The following is a 23321-nucleotide window of genomic DNA, read 5'->3' on the forward strand; positions in this document are numbered from 1 at the left end:
ACACGAAATCCCGGCAACATTTCTGTGGGCAGTCAGCTTCCACATTCCCCTCCCCCCATTGCTGGAGGCTCTGCCATGCACCCTAGCAGAACAGGGAGGCTTTGTGCCAACGACCTGCCTGGTAGCTCCGTGGGGTCTGGTGGATGTCAGACCTGCAGCTGGGGTTGCAGCCCAGAAAGCTTCCCCAGAACCTCCTTTGCCCACCCCACGCCCCACACCTTTCAACACACAGGTCGTCCAAAATGTCTCTGAAATAGCTAAAGAAAACTATTTTCGACATCCAGGAGTAAACGAAAGAATAAACACAAGAAAGGCGAAGAGGCAAAGTCACCCCATGGCGGTGGGGCGAGGGGGTGGGTGAGAAGTGAGCCACCTCCAAACTTGCTCCTCGCCTGCCGGCACCGAGCGCAGAGCAAGCGGATCTCGGCCAGGCAGGCACCTCGCGGGCTCAGCCAAGTTGCAGAGAAGCAAATGGCAACACCGGCGCATGGAGCCGCCCGGGCTGGATCAATGGCATCCGCGGCTGCAGGCTTGGGGAAGGGGGCCGCGGTCTGCAAAGGCAGGGTCTGGGGGGCACGGACTTGGGGTCCCTCCGTCAGGGATCCACCCCGATGCGCCCTCCCAGCCGTCCTCCGATTCTGGCAAGGTCCTGCCCAGGCTCCTGGCACCAGCCAGGGTCTGGGGCGAAGCTTCGAACTCGCTCCCCGCGACGGTACCTGGAGGGGAGGCTTTTTTCAAACCAACACGGAGCCAAACACCCATCGGAAAAGTCCACCCCAAAGAAAACCGGACGGTAGCAGGAGAGCGGAGGGAAGGGGCCGGCGGCGCCGCCGGGGTTTACCTTTTCTCTTTATTCTGCCTCCGGGATTTGTGCAGGAGTCCGATGAGCACCACGGCGGCGCGGATCCCCGCCTTCCGGCAATGCCTCCTCCCCGCGGGCTGGGACATGGCGAGGCCTCCCGCGGTGCCCGACCTCGCCCGCCCGCGTCCCCGCAGCCCCGGCTCCGCGCGCTCCGCACCCGGCCCCAGCGCCCGCGCCCCGGCCCCCGGCCTCCGCCTCGCATGGGCCCCGCCCCGCCTAGGTGCGCCCCGGGGGTCAGGTGACCACGCGCTCCCCCCTCCCTCCCGGCGACCTTCAGCGTCTCCTCGGGGCCCGCGGGGCAGCCGCCGTCCGCTCCCCCGGCGCGGGCATTTCCGAGGCTCGCTCCGGGCGCGGCCCGGGCCGGCGGCTCCCGGCTCCCGCTCAGACGCGCCGCCCGCGCCGGGACCCGCCCCGGCCCCGCCTCCCGCGCCCCGGCCTCGGCCGCCCGGATGGTGGAGGACGCGGGGCACAGGGAGCGGGCGAAGCGCAGGAGGAGGCGGACAGCGCTCCCGGGACCCCCCTGCCCGGCTCCCAGGACCCCCCTGCCCGGCTCCCAGGCGCCCTCCCCGGCCCCGGCCCTGCCTCCCTCGCCCGCTCCTTCTGGTCCCCGCCCGCACTCCCGCCGGCGGCCCGGAGCTCCCTCCCCAGGCAGAGGCGGCTGCCGCCCTCCCCGGCCCGGCCCCGGATACTTCCCCGATGCTGTCACTGCCTTTAAAACAGAGGGCGAGAAAACAGGCACCGAGAGGAAACGCGCGTCCTCCTCGGTCCAAACGAAACTGCCCGCGCGCGGTCCCCGTCCCCTCCCGGCCGCCCCGCGCTTACAGGGGGCACCTGAGCCCGGCGCCCGCCCCGGCTCGCAGCTCCCGGGCCCGGGTCCCCGGGTGGGAGCGTATGGATAGGGCGGAATGAGGCGGAATTCTGCCCCCGCCTCCCCCCAGCGTCGGCGCAAGGATCGCCGAGTGGGGGTGCAGGGTGGGCTGGGTCGGCTCCCCGCGAACACTGGCTCTCCCGGCCCTGGGGGTTTGACTCCACACGGGGTCCATGACCGACTTCACGGCGACCCCGCTTCCTCCTGGCGGGCCGGGCGCATCCCACTCCCCGCTCCCCGCGCCCACCCGGGCCTGGGCGCTGCGCACTTCGCACGTGGTCCCTCCCGCCCGTGCCGGCCGCGCGCGAGCCTCGTCTCCTTCGGAAAGGAAGGGTGGAAGGTCGCGCCGGCTCCTGGGGAAAGGGCTGCAACCTGGTCCCTCCTATCAGCGCAGGGTCTCGCTCACAAGCCCCTCACCCACTTCTACGTGCTGTCCAGCGTCCCAGCCCCCTCCCGCCCTGCAGCATCACTCACCGCTTTGCCCCCATAGGGAAAAGGAAGCGGGCAGGGGGCTGGAGGGAATTAAAACAAGCCAATTAGTCCATCTTTGGAGCCAAAGATGTCCCCCCTGAGGCAATATGCCTTGTTTGTTTGTTTTATACTCTGGTGTTCAAGCAAACACAGAAAATCCAGGCAGGGAGGGGACCATGCTGGGTGGAGAGGGGAGAGGGACTGCAAACGAATTTGAGGACCTGAGGCTTCAGCCCGGCCTCTCGAATGCCCACAGCTTCCTCCTGGCACTGGAGTTGGGGTGGAGGGGAGGGAGCCGCAGGGTGGTTGTAAAATGGTCTATTTATGAAGCGGCCGTTACCACTGGCCTTGCCCCCCCCCCCCCCCACTGCCGGGGTTGTGGGGGATCAGAGATATAGATAACCATGGACTTCTTTTTATGGCTAGAGATTTGAATGACCCGGGCCCCACTCCTGGGATTGGTGGTTAGGCGGGCTGCAAGTACTATGCCAGTAGTGACTTAAGAATTGGTCTGGAAAAAGAATAAAATGAATGTCCTTGGTAGAGAAGAGGGAAGAGCTCCCAGCGGCATGCAGCCCAGAGCTTCTCTTCCCTGCTCTCCCGCCGCGCTGTAGCACAGAGCACCGGATCACCCACAGGTTAGCTGATGGACTGCTTCTGCTAGATGGCAGGGAAGGTGATGAGGGCGCTGGCTTAGGTCTATCTTAGCGTGGGGTGTATTTTATCCATACACAGAAGGCTGCACCTCAACAGAAGGCCTGACCTTCCTTCCCAGCAGGTGAGAGTGTGGGAGCTATTCAGGTCAAGTGCACCGTGGGTAACAGGGTGATTCACACCTGTAATCCCAGCACTTTGGAAGGCCGAGGCAGGTGGATCCCTTGAGTTGAGACCAGGAGTTCTAGACCAGCCTGGGCAACATAGTGAGACCCCATCTCTCCAAACAACTACAACAGGGAATTGGGATGATGAAGGCACAAAATCCACCAAGCAGGTTCCATTATTCCTTCTCTTATTCTGGGGTTCCCAGCCCTTCCACAACCCCAGTGTAGCTGCAAACACAAGGCTGTCCCCAAAAAAACCATAGCCTCTCAGACCCTGAGTCTTGAGTCTCTAAGAGGCAGAATTTCCAGGCAGTAAGAGGTTCCATCCTTCTGTCCCTGCCCTACAAGCTCACCACCTTTGGTGCATAGACAGCAGTTCCCCCCCTTAACTCCGACTCCAGCCCCCACAGCCCATCACACACCCCACAGAGGGAACCCCAAAGCACAAGAAAACCCATCAATAGTAGAGACTGGAACAACTATTGATGCGAGGCTTACCCATTCCACCAGCGTTTATTATACATGTACAGTATGTCCAGCTTTATGCAAGAGACTAGGGCAAGAAAGAAAAATGGAAGACCATCCCTGCTCGAAACAAACAGGGTTAACACACACCAAACCACAAAACAAGACCATTTCCAGCCAGTGTGTGCAGTTAGCCCAGCCAAAGCTTCCCACAATTGGGCCACACGCCACCTCCTTCACAATTCTTTGTCTTAATGTCATGCTGCTCTGCTGTTTATTATTTTGCTTTAATTACATCAACTTACTTTTTTACTTAATTTTTTTTTTTTTTTTTTTTTTTTTGAGACGTTGTATTGCTCTTGTCGCCCAGGCTGGAGTGCAATAGCAGTCTCGGCTCACTGCAACCTCCACCTCCTGGGTTCAAGCGATTCTCCTGCCTCAGCCTCCGGAGTAGCTGGTATTACAGGCATGAGCCACCATGCTGGGCTCATTTTGTATTTTTAGGAGAGATGGGGTTTCACCATGTTGGCCAGCCTGATCTCCAACTCCTGACCTCAGGTGATCCGCCCGCCTTGGCCTCCCAAGTGTTGGGATTATAGGTGTGAGCCACTGTGCCCGGCCTTTACTTAATTTTAAAAGAAAACGTTCTTGCAACCCTAAATGAAAATCCGCTATCACTTGCCCTTCCTACCATGAAAACAAATATAAATTTATTAAGTTCTACCTCAATACTGTTGCCTGACAAAGGCTCTAAACTTGAAGCACCTTCCTTAAAAAAGTAGGCGGGCTGGGCGCGGTGGCTCACGCCTGTAATCCCAGCACTTGGGGAGGCCGAGGCGGGCGGATCACAACGTCAGGAGATCAAGACCATCCTGGCGAACATGGTGAAACCCCGACTCTACTAAAAAATACAAAAACTTAGCCGGGCATGGTGGTGGGAGTCTGTAGTCCCAGCTACTTGGGAGGCTGAGGCAGGAGAAAGATGTGAACCCGGGAGGCGGAGCTTGCAGTGAGCCAAGATGGCGCCACTGCACTCCAGCCTGGGCTACAGAGCGAGACTCAGTCTCAAAAAAAAAAAAAAAAAAAAAAAAAAAAAAAAAAAAAAGCAGGTGGTGTTAGATGTTAGTGACACACCTGCGCCAAACCAAGGCACCGTCCTTGAAGATATCAGAGTTCGAAAGAGAACGGACAGGGAAGAATTTCGACACTACTATGCTCTAAGGCCACATTCATGAGGCACTTTGGGATGGGCTGAGAAAGCTGGATACATGCAGACCACATGAAATGAGGACGGCAGAAGTCTCTGACGCAGAGAAGGGGTCTTCCTCTAGGTCCTACCTCACCCAAATTATGCCCCCACGGCATCCCAGCTCACAGGACCTCCACGGCCTGTTCCAGCCTCCAAAGCTCACAGTCCCAGAGAACAAAGTGCCAGGCAGCTGCCAGCCCAGGTCTCTCTTCCAGTCCAGGGGAACTCCAAAGGCTGAGGAGGCCTGGGTGGGAATCAGGCCTGGGGTGGGAGACAGCGAAGTTAATCATGAACAGAGCGCAGACAGCTGCACAGCCCGTTCCTAAGGGGCCAGTGGGTTGAGGCAGACAGACACGCATGCCTGGCCCTGAAGAAAAGGGCCTTCTGTGCCCGGGGACGGGCTCCAGGAGACATAGCCATGAGAAAGCGGGAATCAGCCCCGATCCCCGTGCCCCTGGTCAGAGTCAGCCTGCAGCAGATGCCACCTCCTCGCCCTGCCCAGCCTCCAACTCCCAGCGCCCCACTGCTGGGCAGAATGACTGCCACCGTTCTGGGCTGGGATTGGGGGTGGGTGGGGGCAGTGGGGGCAATGGAGCAAGGATGGTGGGGCTTTTGATGAAAACCAGGTGTCTTCAAACGCCTTGCCCCTCCCCTCCACGGGCAGGGTCCCAGCCATTCCATGGACCACACAACCTTTGGAACAACGCAAGGGTTATAAACAGAGCCTTGGACAGGATGGGCCAGCACCCCCGCTCTCTTCTGCCTTTCAGGGTATACACATCACACACCTGCTCTGGGCTATCACTCGGAGGCCCCCTGGCACACAGCTGAACGCTCACACCTCTGCTGCTAAGAACCCTCCATTCTTGGCAGGTACATGAGCGCCCCCTGCTGGGCCACAGCACAATTGCGTCTCTGGGATGCCCCCTTTGGAGGAAGACAGAGGAGGGGGAAGAGGGAGGCAGGAAGACGTGGGGGGAAGGGAAAGACTGCAGTCATCTGAGGTCGGGAAGCAGTTTCTATTTTTGAAAAGAGAGAGATGGGCCGGGTGCGGTGGCTCACGCCTGTAATCCCAGCACTTTGGGAGGCCGTGGCAGGCAAATCACTTGAGGTCAGAAGTTCGAGACCAGCCTGGCCAACATGGTGAAACCCTGTCTCTACTAAAAATACAAAAATCAGCCAGGCATGGTGGCGGGCGCTTGGAATACCAGTTACTCGGGAGGCTGAGGCAGGAGAATTGCTTGAGCCCAGGAGGCGGAGGTTGCAGTGAGCTCAGATCCAGCCACTGCACTCCAGCCTGGGAACACAGCAAGACTCTGTCTCATAAATAAATAAATAACCAATTAAAAAGAAGAGGAAGGAAAAGAGATGCAGGAAAACTCTTTGCCAACATACTGACTCTCCTCCCAGCTTCTAAAATCCCGTCCCAGAGCCCATGACCAGCCCCCAAGAGGTCCATCCCACCACAATAGGGTCCTAGGCCTCAAAGACAAGCCTGGGAAACCTCAGCTCAGCCCAACATTCCTGGGGCCACAGACGTCATATGAAGCAGAGGATCTAAACTGGCTTGGGTTTTGGAAACGGATGTCCGTGACTTGTGTGGCATTTCCAAGCTCCAAGGAAAGGAAACCACACTGAGGAAACCCACAGATCCCACTCAGTGGCAGGCACCCTGCGCTTGGGTACCCAGAGCCACGAAGGTGGAGCCTGCAGTGCCTGATGTCAATCAGAACCCGGCCGACTTCCTGTTCAGGGATTACGGAGAGTGGGTAGAGGGAGGAAGAAAGAAGTTCTTCATATATCACTTGGGTTACTGAAGTTATTTAAAATACTTCCTTTTTTGAAGTTCATTTATGGATTTTTGAATTTTTGCTAAGCTGCATGACTATAATAATTTTTCCCACAGTGAAAACATTCAAAAGGATCCTTCTGTGTGTGAAATTTCTGATGAACAGGAAGAGGTGTTATTTTGCATAGAGGCTGCCCAGGAGTCAGTCCAGAGAATCAGGAGCTGATGAGGCCGAGGGCTGGGAGACCTACAGCACAGTCCCTCTCCAACCCAAGGTCCCCCAGCCTCACTGATTACCAAACCTCCTCAGCTGCTGCTACTCCTGAAGCCACTTCCAACTCCAGGGTTTCTGGGGCTGAGTGGAAAAGCCGGGAGCGAAGCTGTCTTTCCATAATATTAGCAACATTGCTTAGCAACGTCTTTCAAAGAGAGAACCAGCAGACTCTCCAAAACCCTGTTCCGTTTGGCTCTACAGAGAACAGAGTGGTTTCGTATACATGTATTATTTATATACTATTTTATATATCCAGTAACGCCTTCTGCGCCCGGCTTCTCCGGGAGATGACGAATTACAACTATGTGAGATTTCCAGGCGACTAGGGCTTTGGGTAGCAAAACTTTCTGTTCGCTTCCTTGCTGGCTAGCTTGCTATGACTGTAATGACCCTAGCTAGAGATTTCCCTCAAACACCTCAACATGCTGTTGTCCTTTAAAGACAGGTTTGACAACAGGCGTGGTGGCCCACGCCTGTAATCCCAGCACTTTGGGAGGCTGAGGCGGGTGGATCACGAGGTCAGGAGTTCAAGACCAATCTGGCCAACATGGTGAAACCCCGTCTCTACTCAAAATACAAAAATTAGCCAGGCAAAGTGGCGGGCGCCTGTAATCCCAGCTACTCGGGAGGCTGAGGCAGGAGACTCACTTGAACCAGGATGGCGGAAGTTGCTGTGAGCCAAAATCGCGTCACTGCACTCCAGCGTAAGCAACAAAGCGAGACTCCATGTCAAAAATAAATAGATAAAAATAAAGGCAGGTTTGATGGAAACTCTTTGTGGTGACTCAAATCCATTATCAATACCAACTACTATCGTGAGCTCAAATGCAGTTAGGAACTGACAGGCCATTGAGGGGAGACATCCATTTCTCCCTACGCTTAATGGCCCCAAACAGCTGTGGTGCAAAGACACTACAGTGAGGGAATAAAAACACACATGTAGGCCGGGCGTGGTGGCTCACGCCTGTAATCCCAGCACTTTGGGAGGCCGAGACGGGCAGATCACAAGGTCAGGAGATTGAGACCATCCTGGCTAACACGGTGAAACCCCGTCTCTACTAAAAAATACAAAAAACTAGCCGGGCGAGGTGGTGGGCACCTGTAGTCCCAGCTACTCGGGAGGCTGAGGCAGGAGAATGGCGTAAACCCGGGAGGCGGAGCTTGCAGTGAGCTGAGTTCCGGCCACTGCACTCCAGCCTGGGTGACAGAGCCGGACTCCATCTCAAAAAAAAAAAAAAAAACACACGTTGCAGTCAGACAAAGCTACCCCCAGTTTTTACTATGTATGCAGCCTTGGACTAGGAATTCACCCCCTCTGTGCCTCAGTGTCTTCATCTGTAAAATAGGAATAACAATAGTGCCATCCTATCAGCTACTGCAAGGATTCAGTGAGCATGCGCGCTCTACACAAAGACTTGCATGAAAATGTTCATCACCATTTTATTCAAAATAGCCAAAGTTGGCCGGACGTGATGGCTCACGCCTGTAGTCCCAGCTACTCGGGAGGCTGAGGCAGGAGAATCACTTGAATCTGGGAGGCGGAGGTTGCAGTGAGTCGAGATTGAACCACTGCACTCTAGCCTCAATGAGAGTGAGACTCCATCTCAAAAAAACAAAACAGCCGGGCGCGGTGGCTCAAGCCTGTAATCCCAGCACTTTGGGAGGCCGAGACGGGCGGATCACGAGGTCAGGAGTTCGAGACTATCCTGGCTAACACGGTGAAACCCCGTCTCTACTAAAAAATACAAAAAGCTAGCAGGGCGAGGTGGCTGGCGCCTGTAGTCCCAGCTACTCGGGAGGCTGAGGCAGGAGAATGGCGTGAACCCGGGAGGCAGAGCTTGCAGTGAGCTGAGATCCGGCCACTGCAGTCCAGCCGGGCGACAGAGCGAGACTCCGTCTCAAAAAAAAAAAAAAAAAAAAAAAAAACAAAGCAAATAACCAAAGTCTGAAAGCAGCCCAAGTGTCCATCAACAAGCTGTGGCACATCCACACGGTGGAATACCACTCAACAATAAAGACGAACAAAATATGGACACATGTGACAACATGGAAGCACCTCAAAAACAAGATCTAAGTGAAAGAAGCCAGATACCAAAACATGCTTAAGACGCTTACAATGTGATTCCATTGATGAGAACTTTTTTTTTTTAATTGAGATGGAATCTTGCACTGTTGCCCAGGCTGGAGTGCAGTGGCACAAATCTCAGCTCACTACAACCTCTGCCTCCTAGGTTCAAGCAATTCTCCAGTCTCAGCCTCCCGAGTAGCTGGGATTACAGGCTCCCGCTACCACGCCTGGCTAATTTTTTGTATTTTTATTTTATTTTTATTTATTTATTTATTTATTTTGAAACGGAGTCGCACTCAGTCACCCAGGCTGGAATGCAGTGGTGCCATCTCGGCTCACTGCAAGCTCTGCCTCCTGGGTTCACGCCATTCTCCTGCCTCAGCCTCCTGAGTAGCTGGGACTACAGGCGCCTGCCACCATGCCCGGCTAATTTTTTTTTTTTTTTGTATTTTCAGTAGAGACGGGGTTTCACCGTGTTAGCCAGGATGGTCTCGATCTCCTGACCTTGTGATCTGCCCATCTCGGCCTCCCAAAGTGCTGGGATTACGGGCGTGAGCCACCGCACTCAGCCAATTTTTTGTATTTTTAGTAGAGACTCGGTTTCACCACGTTGGTCCAGCTGGTCTCAAATTCCTGACCTCGTAATTCGCCCACCTCAGCCTCCCAAAGTGCTGGAATTACAGGCGTTAGTCACCACACCCGGCTGATAAAGAATTTTATTTTATTTTATTTTATTTTATTTTTATTTATTTATTTTTTATTTTTATTTTTTTTGAGATGGAGCCTCACTCTGTCACCCAGGCTAGAGTGCAGTGGTGCGATCTCAGCTCACCAAAACCTCCGCCTCCAGGGTTCAAGCAATTCTCCCGCCTCAGCCTCCAGAGTAGCTGCGATTATAGGCACCCACCACCACGCCCAGCTAATTTTTGTATTTTGAGTAGAGATGGGGTTTCACCATGTTGGTCAGGCTGACCTCACGATCTGCCCACCTCAGCCTCCCAAAGTGCTGGGATTACAGGCGTGAGCCACGGCACCTGGCTGATAAGAAGTTTTAAAACAATCTAAGATACAAAAGCGTTAGAACAATGGCTGCCTCTGGATGTGGGAGATTTTTCTGAAATGTTCTGTATCAGGATGGAAGAAGGATCCATTTGTCCAAAATGTATAATGAAGATTTGTGCATTTCAGCCGGAAGCAGGGGCTCATGCCTGTAATCCCAGCACTTCGGGAGGCCAAGGCAGGTGGATCACTTGAGGTCAGGAGTTTGAGACCAGTCTGGCCAATATGGTCAAACCCTGTCTCTAGTAAAAATACAAAAATTAGCTGGACTTGGGGGTGGGAGCCTGTAATCCCAGCTACTTGGGAGGTTGAGGCAGGAGAATCGCTTGAACTTGGGAGGCGGAGCTTGCAGTGAGCCAACATCATGCCACTGCACTCCAGCCTGGGCGACAGAGCAAGACTCCATCTCAAAAAAAAAAAAAAAAATTATGCATTTTGATGAATGTAAATTTTACCTTAAAAAAAGAGCTGAAACTAATAATAATAAAGTAGAGAGTGGAATTAGATGAAATAAGAATGGCAGGTGTTGATAACTGTTGAAGCTGAGGGAAGAGAAGTTCATTACACTATTCTATTTGTTTGCAGGACAATTTCCATAATAAAAAAAAATTAAAGAAAATGTTCACAGTGGGGGAAAAGGTTAATAGGGACTATCTCTGGAATTGTGATTGTATTATCTTTATATTTTTCTTCTATTTATAAATTTTACATAAGGACTATGTATTGGCCAGGCACAGTGGCTCACACCTGTAATTCCAACACTTTGGAAGGCCGAGGCAGGCAGATAACTTGAAGTCAGGAGTTTGAGACCAGCCTGGACAACATGGTGAAAACCCATCTCGGTGCATGCCTGTAATCCCAGCTACTTGGGAGGCTGAGGCAGGAGAACCGCTTGAACCCAGAGGCGGAGGTTGCAGTCAGCTAAGATTGTGCCACTGCCCTCCAGCCTGGGCAAGACCCCATCTCAAAAAAAAAAAAAAAAAAAAAAGACTATGTATTAAGTTTGTAAATAAAGAACTATGTATTAATTTTGTAAATAAAATGAAAAGACAGATAAATGTGAAAGCACCCTGAAAGTCATCTGTGAGTGGCCTTGTTCACTGTGCTGTGGGAGTCAGTGTCCTGCAGCTCACTGGGAAACCAGATAACCCAGCTTGACAAAAATGAGAACGAGCACCTGAGGCTTTTCTATCCCATCTGTAGAACCTCTCTCTGGCTCTCCATGTTTCCTCCTGACTTGTGTCTATTTGCTGTTTGCAAGACTTTTTAGAAAGACTAGGCCAGGTGTAGTGGCTCATGCCTGGAATCCCAGCACTTTGGGAGCCCGAGGCGGGCAGATCAGTTGAGGTCAGGAGTTCAAGACCAGACTGGCCAACATGGTGAAACCCCATCTCTACTAAAAATACAAAAATTAGCTGGACGTGGTGGCGGGCACCTGTAATCCCAGCTACTCGGGAGACGGAGGCAGAAGAATCACTTGAACCCGGGAGGCGGAGGTTGCGGTCAGCTTTGAGATCATGCCGCTGCGCTCCAGCCTGGGTGACAAAGTGAGACTCCGTCTCAAAAAAAAAAAAAAAAAAGACTGAGGCATTGCTGGGTGCCTCTGGGCTAGGACTTACATAGCCAGTGCCATACATGTGCAGGGATGGGGGTACCAGGCACAGTGTGCAGGCCGGGACCAGACGAGGCAGGGACACTGACTTCTCCTTCATTCAACCTCCTGTGGACCACCCTGTGGACTGCGGAAACTGCCAGGGGTTGGTTACCAGCTCACATGCCTAGCTAACTAGAAAATTCACAGGTTGGAAACCCTTTTACCCGATTCCTAATAAATTCTCATTTATTTCCCTGTTGTCTGAATTCATCTCTTTCTCCTCTGTCAGTCCGTGAAGAGAACTCTGGGTTGGCCGTTCCTTTCCAGGGGAAAATGCCCCTCTTGGTGGGTGTAATCAAAGCCTTTCCGGCTTGGCTTAGTGGACAACGGTTTCCTTCGTGACAGGAGGAAGAACAACAGTTCCCTCTGGACTCTGACTCACTGATGTGTTAATGATCCTTCCCACCCCGACATTAAGTCCTTTTAGCCTAAAAGGTAAACACAAAGCTCATCTTCCTTCGGTGTTGACAAACTCACAGACTACCCGAGCTTCACCCAGCCGGGAGCTGAGCTCCAAACCTCCTGCTGAGGAACTGTAGGTCTGCAACATGCAAGCTTTCCACCAGGCCTGCTTCCTGGGGCTTTTCCACCCCATGTCCATAAGGAAAATCCTTCCAGCTGTCTAGCCTCCATCACTCCTGTTGTAATCAAAGCTCTTTCATTAAGCAATTTCCTGTCTACTCTTAGGGGAAAAAAATTCAGTTCCCACTATCTGAACCCTGCAAGTCCCAAAGCAGCTTCAGAAACTGCGCTGGTCATGTTCCTTTTACCCAAGGCTCCAAACTCTTTGCTTCTGTCCATTTCCTCCACCCCCAACCCCAATCCCTTGCTCACTGTACCCACAAGGCAGAATCAGGGGCTATGCGGGTCACCAATGATGAATCACAAACGATGGATCACAGCTGATAACAAAAGGATTGAAGTATGCCAATCATGTCCTCCTTTTGAATACACTGGATCAGTTTCAAGGTTCTAGTGAGTTGGGCTGAGAGCATCTGTGCTATGAACACCGTCCATCTCACCTTATATTGCAAGAGACACAGGGGGAAAGATGCTCCAAGACCATCCCCAGGCAAGGCCAGTAGTGACCTTCATGTGGCCCCATGTCAGCAATAAGAAGTACACTCAGCATGACTCTGAGAAGGCAAAGCTCTTGCCTTTCTTGGAGAACCTGGACGGAAACCATCTCAGCCCCACCCCGCCCCGCCCTGCAAGGTAGCAGGAGGCAGGAGACTTTATTAATGATGCAACGTAACTGAACCATCAAATGGGAAAATTGGGCCGGGCACGGTGGCTCACGCCTGTAATCCCAGCACTTTGGGAGGCCGAGGTGGGCGGATTGCTCGAGGTCAGGAGTTCGAGACCAGCCTGGATAACATGGTGAAACCTTGTCTCTACTAAAAATACAAAAAAGTAGCCAGTCATGGTGGCGCGCACCTGTAATCCCAGCTACTCAAGAGGCTGAGGCAGGAGAATCGCTTGAACCTAGGAGGTGGAGGTTGCAGTGAGCCGAGATCGCGCCACTGCACTCCAGCCTGGTGACAGAGCAAGACTCTGATTCAAAAAAAAAGGTGGGGGGAGGAATTAACTGAGTTGTTTCTCCACCGTAGACCTGTCCCAAAAGAATGTTGCCTTCCAGAGAGGACGTCCTTGACCTCTCACCTGCGGGGCACGCCCTCGGTGATTCTGCACCGAGCCGCTGGCTTGTTTCCTTCAGGATTATTATTCCAGGTTGAGGTTTTGGGTTTTCTGTTGTGGCTGGTTTGTCTGTGTGCTTGTTTTTTCGTCTGCCTGCCCCCCTGGTCCCCGGTGGAATGTATGCCCCACGGAGGCAGACACTGTGCACACCTTAGTCATCGCCCCACCCCACACTCAGGATGGCATCTGCTCTACACTAGCCCACAATAAATACCATGGGAAGAAAAGAAGGGGAACAAAGGAAGGGAGGAAGAGAGAGAAAAGAAGGAGGATTCTATGTTCTGGAGTCTCAGCTTCTGCTGCCCCAGAAAAACTTTCCCAGGCTTTTGACTTGACAGAATTGGATTGGCTGGAGGGGAGGGGAGGGGAGGGGAGGGGGGGAGGGAGAGGGCAGCGAGGTCCCAGTGATGGAGACCCACCCTCGGCCCTGACATTGGAGGGAGAAACTCAGATGGGCGTCTAAAGGGTGCTCACATCCAGAGCCTCACGCCACCAGCCAAGGAAAGATGTCAAAGCAGTGGCTCAACTCAAAGTTCTCTCTTAGGGCACCCCTGGCTTTAGACAACTCTAGGGAGGCGGGGGGCTCTAAAAATACTGTATTTCATGCCAACCCTAGAGAGTGGACAAAGTCGTATTTTTATTTATTTATATTGAGACATGGTCTCACTCTGTCACCCGGGCTGGAGTGCAGTGGCACGATCACAGCTCACTGCAGCCTCGGCCTCCTGGGCTCAAGTGATCCTGCTGCTTTAAGCCTCTGGAACAGCTGGGACCAGAGGCATGTACCATCACACCCAGCTAATTTTTTTTTTTTTTTTGGAGAGAGAGGGTCTGACTTTATTACCCAGGTTGGTCTTGAACTCCTGGCCTCAAGCGATCCTTCTCAGCCTCCTGAAGCACTAGAATTACAGGTTTGTGAGCCCCTGCATTTTATTATTTATTTATTTATTTATTTATTTATTTATTTATTTATTTTTGAGATGGAGTTTCACTCTTGTTGCCCAGGCTGGAGTGCAATGGTGCAATCTTGGCTCACTGCAACCTCCGCCTGCCAGGTTCAAGTGATTCTCCTGCCTCAGCCTCCCAAGTAGCTGGGATCATAGGCACCTGCCACCACGCCCAGCTAATTTTTGTATTTTTAGTAGAGACAGGGTTTCACCATGTTGGCCAGGCTGGTCTCGAACTCCTGACCTCAGGTGATCTGCCTGCCTCGACCTCTCAAAGTGCTGAGATTATAGGCATGAGCCACCACACACCCGGCTAGCCCATATTTTTAAAAGACTTTTTAGAAAAATAAAGGAATGTAACTTGTTTCACATCCAAGGGTGGGAGGTCAAATCTTCACCTATGACCCAAGCCTGGGCCCTGAGCAGCTGGTGACCTGGACAGGTCTCTTCCCCTGAGTGATGAGAATGAGAAGGATCCCAATACTCCCCCAGGTTGTGGAGGAAACTAGATAACGTCGGCAGAAGGACCCGACACCCAGCACCGCCTTTCAGACCCTGAGCTCCAGAGAGGGTTGAGGCTTGCACTACACGGGGCTGGCTGCACAGGCAGCTGCCACAGCCTCCCTGACCCAGGCCTCCTCACCTGCCTGCCAGAAACTGCCGGGAATGCTGTGGGGTCAGGAGGAGCCGGAGAGAAGGGAAGGAGGAAAAGCCGTGGCCCCAGGGAGTCATCACACCATCCCTGGGGTAGCCATGGTCCTTCCTGGCTGTATCTGAGACTTCTCAGAGGCCACATCAGTCACTTCCTGTTCCTTGTCTTAAGGGGATTTGGGGAGCAGGCCAGGAGGTGACACTGAGCCCCAGCCATTTTCCCAGCCCATACTCAGCATCTTCCTGCCTTTAGCATTTCTCTGACATCTACCATTCCAGGGTGACTTTCCTGCTTTTTAAAATGTCCCCATATCGGCTGGGTGCGGTGGCTCATGCCTGTCATCCCAACATTTTGCCAGGCCGAGGCAGGCGGATCAAGAGGTCAGACAATCAAGACCACCCTAGCTAACACCGTGAAACCCCATCTCTACTAAAAATACAAAAAAAAAATTAGCCGGGAGAGGTGGCGGCGCCTGTAGTCCCAGCTACTCGGGAGGCTGAGACACGAGAATGGCGAGAACCTGGGAGGCGGAGCTTGCAGTGAGCAGAGATCGCACCACTGCACTCCAGCCTGGGCAACAGAGCCAGACTCTGTCTCAAAAAAAAAAAAGTCCCCATATCTCCCGTAACTTTTCTCTCTACTTAATATTTTTCTTTAAATGGACTTAATGTTTAAATTAAATATTGCAAAGACTTCATGTTTTTTAAATTAAATATTATAAAGACTTCATGTTTTTTATTGTTTTTGTTTGTTTGTTTGCTTTTTTGACACAGAGTTTAGCTGTTCTTGCCCAGGCTAGAGTGCAAAGGTGCGATCTCAGCCCACTGCAACATCCAACTCCCAGGTTCAAGCGAGTCTCCTGCCTCAGTTTCCCAAGCAGCTGGGATTACAAGCGTGAGCCACCACACCCAGTCTTTTTCATTTTTTCAACAGGATCTTGCCCTGTCACCCAGGCTGGAGTGCAACAGCATGATCACGGCTCACTGCAGCCTCCACCACCCAGGCTCAAGCAATCCTCCTACCTCAGCCTCCTGAGTAGCTGGGACTACAGGCCCTGGCCGCCATACCCAGCTAATTTTTGTATTTTTTTGTAGAGCCAGGGTTTCACCATATTGGCCAGGCTGGTTTCTAACTCCTGGCCTCAAGCAATCCACTCACTTCAGCCTCCCAAAGTGCTGGGATTACAGGCGTGAGCCACGGTGCCCAGCCAAGACTTTATGTTCACATCATAAATGGATATAATCATTTCTCATAAATAGAAGGTAAAGTAAATATAAGCCAGACATGATGGCTCATGCCTGTAGTCCCAGCTACTCAGGAGGCTAAGGCAGGAGGATCACTCGAGCCCAGGAGTTTGAGCCCAGCCTGGGAAACATAGCAAGACTCTGTCTCTTAAAAAAAAAGAAAAAACAAAGAAAGAAAATATAATACCCTACTCCTTAGATGTGAACAGAATAGTATGGATGGAAGAAAATAAAGAATTACAGCCGGTCACTGTGGCTCACACCTGTAATCCCAAACGCTTTGGGAGGCCGAGGCGGGCGAATCACTTGAGGTCAGGAGTTCGAGACCAGCCTGGCCAATGTGGTGAAACCCCATCTCTACTAACAATACAAAAATTAGCTGGGTGTTATGGTGGGCACCTGTAATCCCAGCTACTTGGGAGGCTGAGGCAGGAGAATCACTTGAACCCAGGAGGTGGAGGCTGCAGTGAACCAAGATCGTGCCACTGCACTCCAGCCTGGGCAACAGAGTGAGACTCCATCTCAATCAATCAATCAATCAAAATTTAAAAACAAAGAATAACTTTACAATGGAGAAATCTGACGAAAAACACTATCTCAGCCAGGTGACCAAGACCAACATCAACAGTGGTCAGTCATGTTGTTAGGATGTGATGAAAATGGTTCTGCCTGGCGCTGTGGCTCACGCCTGTCATCCTAGCACTTCAGGAGGCCGAGGTGGGCACATCACCTGAGGTCGGGAGTTCAAGACCAGCTTGACCAACATGGTGAAACCCTGCTTCTACTAAAAATACAAAATTAGCTGGGTGTGGTGGCGCATGCCTGTAATCCCAGCTATTCCGGAGGCTGAGGCAGGAGAATCGCTTGAACCCGGGAGGCGGAAGTTGCACTGAGCCAAGATCAAGCTATTGCATTCCAGCCTGGGCAACAAGAGCAAAACTCCATCTCAAAAAAAAAAAAGAAAGAAAAAAAAATGGTTCTATACCTGGGTAGTCGTCCTCTCAAAAACCCATACGCAGTCTAATGAGAAAAATATCAGACAAATCTAAATTGAGTGACAAGCACGCCTCAAAGCTGTCAAGGCTGCCAAAAACAAGCGAAGTCTGAGAAACAGTCACAGCCGAGAGGAGTCTAAGGAGCTGTGAAAACTAAATGTAATGTGGTTCCTGGAACAGAAAAGGACATTAGGGAAAAACTCTAAAATCTGAATAAACCATGCATTTCAGTTATTAATGATAATACATCGTCTAGGTTCATTAATTTTTGCAAATGGATCATACTAATGTTAATTATAGCAAATGGATCACACTAATGTACGTTATAGGGAACTGGATTATAGAACATATGGGGACTCTCTGCACTCTTAATTTTTCTGTAATTTTATTTATTTTTTATTCTTTTATTATTATTACGACAGAGTCTCACTCTGTTGCCCAGGCTGGAGTGCAGTGGCATGATCTTGGCTCACTGGTTCACTCAACCTCTGCCTCCTGGTTCAAGTGATTCTCTTGCCTCAGCCTCCCGAGCAGCTGGGATGATAGGCGTGCGCCACCACGTCCTGCTAATTTTTGTATTTTTAGTAGAGACGGGATTTCACCATGTTGGCCAGGCTGGTCTCAAACTTCTGACCTCAAGTGATCCACCTGCCTTGGGCTCCCAAAGTGCTGGGATGACAGGCCTGAGCCACCACACCTGACCTTTTCTATAATATTTAAACCTTAAAAAATAAAGTCGGCCGGGCGCGGTGGCTCAAGCCTGTCATCCCAGCACTTTGGGAGGTCGAGACGGGCGGATCACGAGGTCAGGAGATCGAGACCATCCTGGCTAACACGGTGAAACCCCGTCTCTACTAAAAAATACAAAAAACTAGCTGGGCGAGGTGGCGGGCGCCTGTAGTCCCAGCTACTTGGGAGGCTGAGGCAGGAGAATGGCGTGAACCCGGGAGGCAGAGCTTGCAGTGAGCTGAGATCCGGCCACTGCACTCCAGCCCGGGCGACAGAGCGAGACTCCGTCTCAAACAAAAAAATAAAATAAAAATAAAGTCTACCAGAAAAAAAAGTAAATATAATGAAAACTGAATAATGTTATTACAGTCTGGCTAAACACTGTTGCCTGTCCAAGGCCTGAGGCTTGAGACCCACTCTCTCTGTTAATAAGAAAGGTCAGCAAATGTTAGAAAGGTGTTAAAGACATATTAGCCCCTAACTGAGACATTCTCCACGAGGGGGTGAACTGCACGGAAAGAGAACTGCAAAGGGAATACACAGCGTTCTCTCTGAGGATCACTGTGAGGGAATACCATGTCCCATCCTCTTACCACCTAATGTCATCTCCCCCGGTTACACTTTGGGCATCACTGTGCCAGTTCATCCACTTCTACCCTCCTCCCTTCCTCATCTGGAGCTCGGAGAATGCGCAAAGGGCTCCCGCAGTCCCTCTGTGGGACAGTGTTCTGCCCCTTGCTATGCTCATCTGTGGAAGAATGACCCCACACGTCCCGAGAGGTCAACAACCCAGTACAGGTCACCATCCCAACTGTCCAAAGCGCAAGTCCAAGGACAGGCCCTGCTCACCCTGGAGCAGAAGAATCACCTTGCAGGGCAGCACGCACTACCCCCTGGGTTCAGCATGTCACCAGCTGCATGCACTTCCACACTTACTCCTCCACTGGATCCTCTCAGCCCCATCAAGAAGGAACACGAGGCACCGTGGCTCACGCCTATAATCCCAGCACTTTGGGAGGCCAAGGCAGGCAGATCATAAGGTCAGGAGTTCAAGACCAGCCTGGTCAACATGGTGAAACCCCACCTCTACTAAAAATACAAAAAATTAGCCGGACACAGTGGTGGGCGCCTGTAATCCCAGTTACTCAGGAGGCTGAGGCAGGAGAATTGCTTGAACCCAGGAGGCGGAGGTTGCAGTGAGCCGAGATCGTGCCACTGCACTCCAACCTGGGTGACAAGGTGAGATTCTGTCCCAAAAAAAAGAAAAAAGAAAAAACGCGAACATCATCCTCCTTTCCAGGTGAGTAAACTGACACCTAGAAAGGCTAATTCTTCTGTCCAGGATCACATAGCTACTAAGAAGCAGACTGAGACCAGCCATGGCGGCTCACCCCTGTAATCCCAGCACTTTGGGAGGCCGATGCGGGCAGATCACAAGGTCAGGAGATCGAGACCATCCTGGTTAACACGGTGAAACCCCATCTCTGCTAAAAATACAAAAAACTAGCCGGGCGTGGTGGCCGGCGCCTGTAGTCCCAGCTACTCAGGAGGCTGAGTCAGGAGAATGGTGTGAACCCGGGAGGCAGAGCTTGCACTGAGCTGAGATTGCGCTACTGCACTCCAGCCTGGGAGATAGAGCGAGACTCCGTCTCAAAAAAAAAAAAAAAAAAAAAAAAAAAGAAGCAGGGCTGAGACCCAGACACAGATGGTCCTGTGGACAGTGACTTCCACAAAATCCAAAATGAAGAGGAATGGAGCCCCAGGAAACAAGGAGCTGGCTCGGCCAGAGACTCCCGATGCCCGTCACCAGATGAAGCGGAATCTGCCTTTCTGCCTGCTCCGTGCCCAGGCGCCTTCCTCTGGCTGACAGTACCTTGATGTTCTCCCCTGAGGAGCACTCTGACACCACTGTTGGCTCTTGTGGTTTACATGGGGCTGTCCCTTTCTCAGCCTACCCCGCCTGAGCTTTGGGTTAGGTACATGATGCAGGCTTGGCCAATTCAAATTCAACTTCATGCTTTTTTTTTTCCCCCCCAGAGACAGTCTTGCTCTGTCACCCAGGCTGGAGTGCAGTGGTGCAATCACAGCTTACCGCAGCCTCAACCTCCTGGGCGTAAGCGATCCTCCAGCCCCAGCCTCCTAGGTGGCTAGGACTACAGGCGTGCACCACCATGCTCAGTTAAGTTTTTAATTTTTCGTAGTGACAGGGTCTCACTTTGTTGCCCACACTGGTCTTGGCCTCAAGCGATCCTCCTGTCTTGGCCTCCCAAAGTGCTGGGATGACAGGTGTGAGCCACCGTTACTGGCCTCAATTCATGTAGTACAGTGGCGCGATCTCAGCTCACTGCAAGCTCCACCTCCCGGATTCACGCCATTCTCCTCCCTCAGCCTCCTGAGTAGCTGGGACTACAGGCGTCCGCCACCACACCTGGCTAATTTTTTGTATTTTTAGTAGAGATGGGGTTTCACCGTGTTAACCAGGATAGTCTCGATCTCCTGACCTCACAATCTGCCCGCCTCGGCCTCCCAAAGTGCTGGGATGACAGGTGTGAGCCACCGTTACTGGCCTCAATTCATGTATTCTATTCGCCAACCTACTACGATTGCTTCAGGAACGGGCATACACCTGGTCGGTCCAAACAGAGTGAACACCACATTTTTACAGGTATTATAGAAGGAAGCTGCTTAATCATACCACTGAGGTTTCCAAAGCTCAGACTAGAGCTGCCGGTGGCTGCCTTATAACATGTGGGGAGAAGTGCCTGTGAATGAAATGAATGCAGAAAGTAGACCCAAGAGACAGGGACAAATAGATGGCCTGATGACGCTGTCTCACCTGCCTGGATCTAGCTGATCCTGAAGCCAGTGTTTTGTTTCGTTTTTGTTTTTTTGAGACTGAGTCTCACTCTGTCACCCAGGCTGGAGTGCAGTGACATGATCTCGGCTCACTGAAACCACCGTCTTCCAGGTTCAAGCGATTCTCATACCTCAGCCTCTTGAGGAACTGGGATTGCAGGTGCCTGCCATCATACCCAGCTAATTTTTGTGTTTTTAGGAGAGATAGGGTTTCACCATGTTGGCCAGGATGTTCTCGAACTCCTGACCTCAGGTGATCCGCCTGCCTTGGCCTCCCTGAGTCCTGGGATTACAGGTGTGAGCCACTGTGCCCAGCCAAAGCCAGCGTTCTTTTTTTTTTTTTTTTTTTTTTTTTCCTTTTGAGACGGAGTCTCGCTCTGTCGCCCAGGCTGGAGTGCAGTGGCCAGATCTCAGCTCACTGCAAGCTCCGCCTCCTGGGTTTACGCCATTCTCCTGCCTCAGCCTCCCAAGTAGCTGGGACTACAAGCGCCCGCCACCTCGCCCGGCTAGTTTTTTATATTTTTTGGTAGAGATGGGGTTTCACCAGGTTAGCCAGGATGGTCTCGATCTCCTGACCTTGTGATCCGCCCGTCTCGGCCTCCCAAAGTGCTGGGATTACAGGCTTGAGCCACCGCGCCCGGCCGCCAGCGTTCTTAAACTTACCAATTACAAAAGTTTTAAGGGACTCTATTTTTCCTTTTGGTTTCTTTTTTTTTTTTTTTCTTTTTTCTTAAGCCAGTTTGAGTGAGGTTTCTGTCACTAGTAACCTAGTTAGTGAACATAGTAGACCTCTACCCAATGGGCAAGGAAACACAGGAGGGAACAAAATAACAGCTTCAGGCAAGGGAGACACCACTCATTCTCCCACAGGGAGCACCCCCCAAAGGGGACATGGGGACACCTTCCCAGGAGAAGCTCCTGGACTTATCTCCTAACACCAAACACACCCAGATGCACCAACACACCCTGCCAGTGGCCAGCTGAGGGGGGTCTGCGCAGCCCTCTCGACCACACCCAAGGAGAAGGCAGGGCTGGCACAAATCTGCGCCCCCCCACCCCAGATAAAATAGGAATGTTTCCCTTCCTCTTCACTGTCAGCACACAAGCTACTCATTTCGTCTTTCTTCTGTAAAATCAAGGACTATTCCAGGAAAATGTTGGGGAAAAAAAAAGGAAGCTTTCAGACGAATCCAAAATGTGGGACATTCTACCAAACAACTTTGCCAAGTCTCCCATTCTACATTTATTCAGAGACAGGGTCACACTCCGTCACCCAGGCTGGAGTGCTGTGGTGCGATCATAGCTCACTGCAGCCACAAACTCCTGGGATCAAATGATCCTCCCACCTCAGCCTCCTGAATAGCTGGAAGTACAGGTCACCACACCCAGCTCTGTTCTGTATTTAAAGAGACAAAAGAGATGTGACCACCACGTACAATGAGTGACCATCACCAATAAGTTCGTGGTGGCTCATGCCTGTAATCCCAGCACTGTGGGAGGCTGAGGCAGGCAGATCAACTGAGGTCAGGAGTTCAAGACCAGCCTGGCCAAGATGGTGAAATCCTCTCTCTACTAAAAATACAAAAAAATTAGCCAGGCGTGGTGACAGGCGCCTGTAATCCCTGCTACTTGGGAAGCTGAGGCAGGAGAATCACTGGAACCTAGCAGGCGGAGGTTGCAGTGAACCAAGATGACGCCATTGCACTCCAGCCTGGGCCACAGAGCAAAACTCCATCTCAAAAAAGAAAAAATAATAACAAGTTAATAATGTGACCTAACATACAGTCCATACTCCAATTAAGGGACAACTGGAGCCGGGCACGGTGGCTCAAGCCTGTAATCCCAGCACTTTGGGAGGCCGAGATGGGCAGATCACGAGGTCAGGAGATCGAGACCATCCTGGCTAACCCACTGAAACCCCGTCTCTACTAAAAAAATACAAAAAACTAGCCGGACGAGGTGGCGGGTGCCTGTAGTCCCAGCTACTCAGGAGGCTGAGGCAGGAGAATGGCGTGAACCCGGGAGGCGGAGCTTGCAGTGAGCCGAGATCCGGCCACTGCACTCCAGACTGGGCGACAGAGCGAGACTCTGTCTCAAAAAAAAAAAAAAAAAGGGGGGGACAACTGGAGACATTTAGATATGGACTGCATAATATAATAGATTATATTATTAAATTAATTTAAATGTTCTTATATGAAATAATCTTGCAGTTATGTCAGAGAATGACATTATTTGGGGTCAACACTGCTGAAGGATTTAGGTGTGAAGCGTCACCGCATCTACAGTTTACCTTCTCCACCTTACTGTTGTTATAGAGGGAAAGAGAGAGAGAGAGAGAGAGAGAAAGAGAGAATACTTGGGGCAAATGTGAAAAGCGGTGACTCTCGATGAATACAGGTGTTCAATGTCTTCTATTTTTGTGCAGGTTGATCATTTCCTCTTTTTTTCTTTTTTTTTTTTTTTTTTTTTTTTTTTTTTTGAGATAGAGTTTCACTCTTGTCGCCCAGTCTGGAGTATAGTGACGCAATCTTGGCTCACTGCAACCTCCACCTCCAGGGTTCAAGCGATTCTCCTGCCTCAGCCTCCAGAGTAGCTGTGCTTATAGGCACCTGCCACCACG

General features: G+C 51.7%; 1 protein-coding gene across 5 annotated transcripts in view; it reads right to left on the reverse strand.

Moving 5' to 3' along the window:
* RAP1GAP2 (RAP1 GTPase activating protein 2) overlaps positions 1 to 23321 on the reverse strand; it is a 255997-nt gene that overhangs the window by 194897 nt on the left and 37779 nt on the right. For 4 of the 5 annotated variants that reach the window (XR_004054922.1, XM_030922801.1, XM_010388481.2 and 1 more), the window contains exon 1: positions 842 to 1426. The exons of the other annotated variant lie outside the window; for it this stretch is intronic. Coding sequence is in view for 3 of the 4 variants with exons in the window: in XM_030922801.1 (XP_030778661.1) it covers positions 842 to 948 (107 nt within the window). In the remaining variant the exon portion in view is untranslated. Of the gene's footprint in view, positions 1 to 841; positions 1427 to 23321 lie in introns of those variants that run through there. 5 annotated transcript variants of the gene reach the window in all.

The sequence above is a fragment of the Rhinopithecus roxellana genome, chromosome 19 (assembly GCF_007565055.1).
Source record: "Rhinopithecus roxellana isolate Shanxi Qingling chromosome 19, ASM756505v1, whole genome shotgun sequence".
Lineage (NCBI taxonomy): Eukaryota > Metazoa > Chordata > Mammalia > Primates > Cercopithecidae > Rhinopithecus > Rhinopithecus roxellana.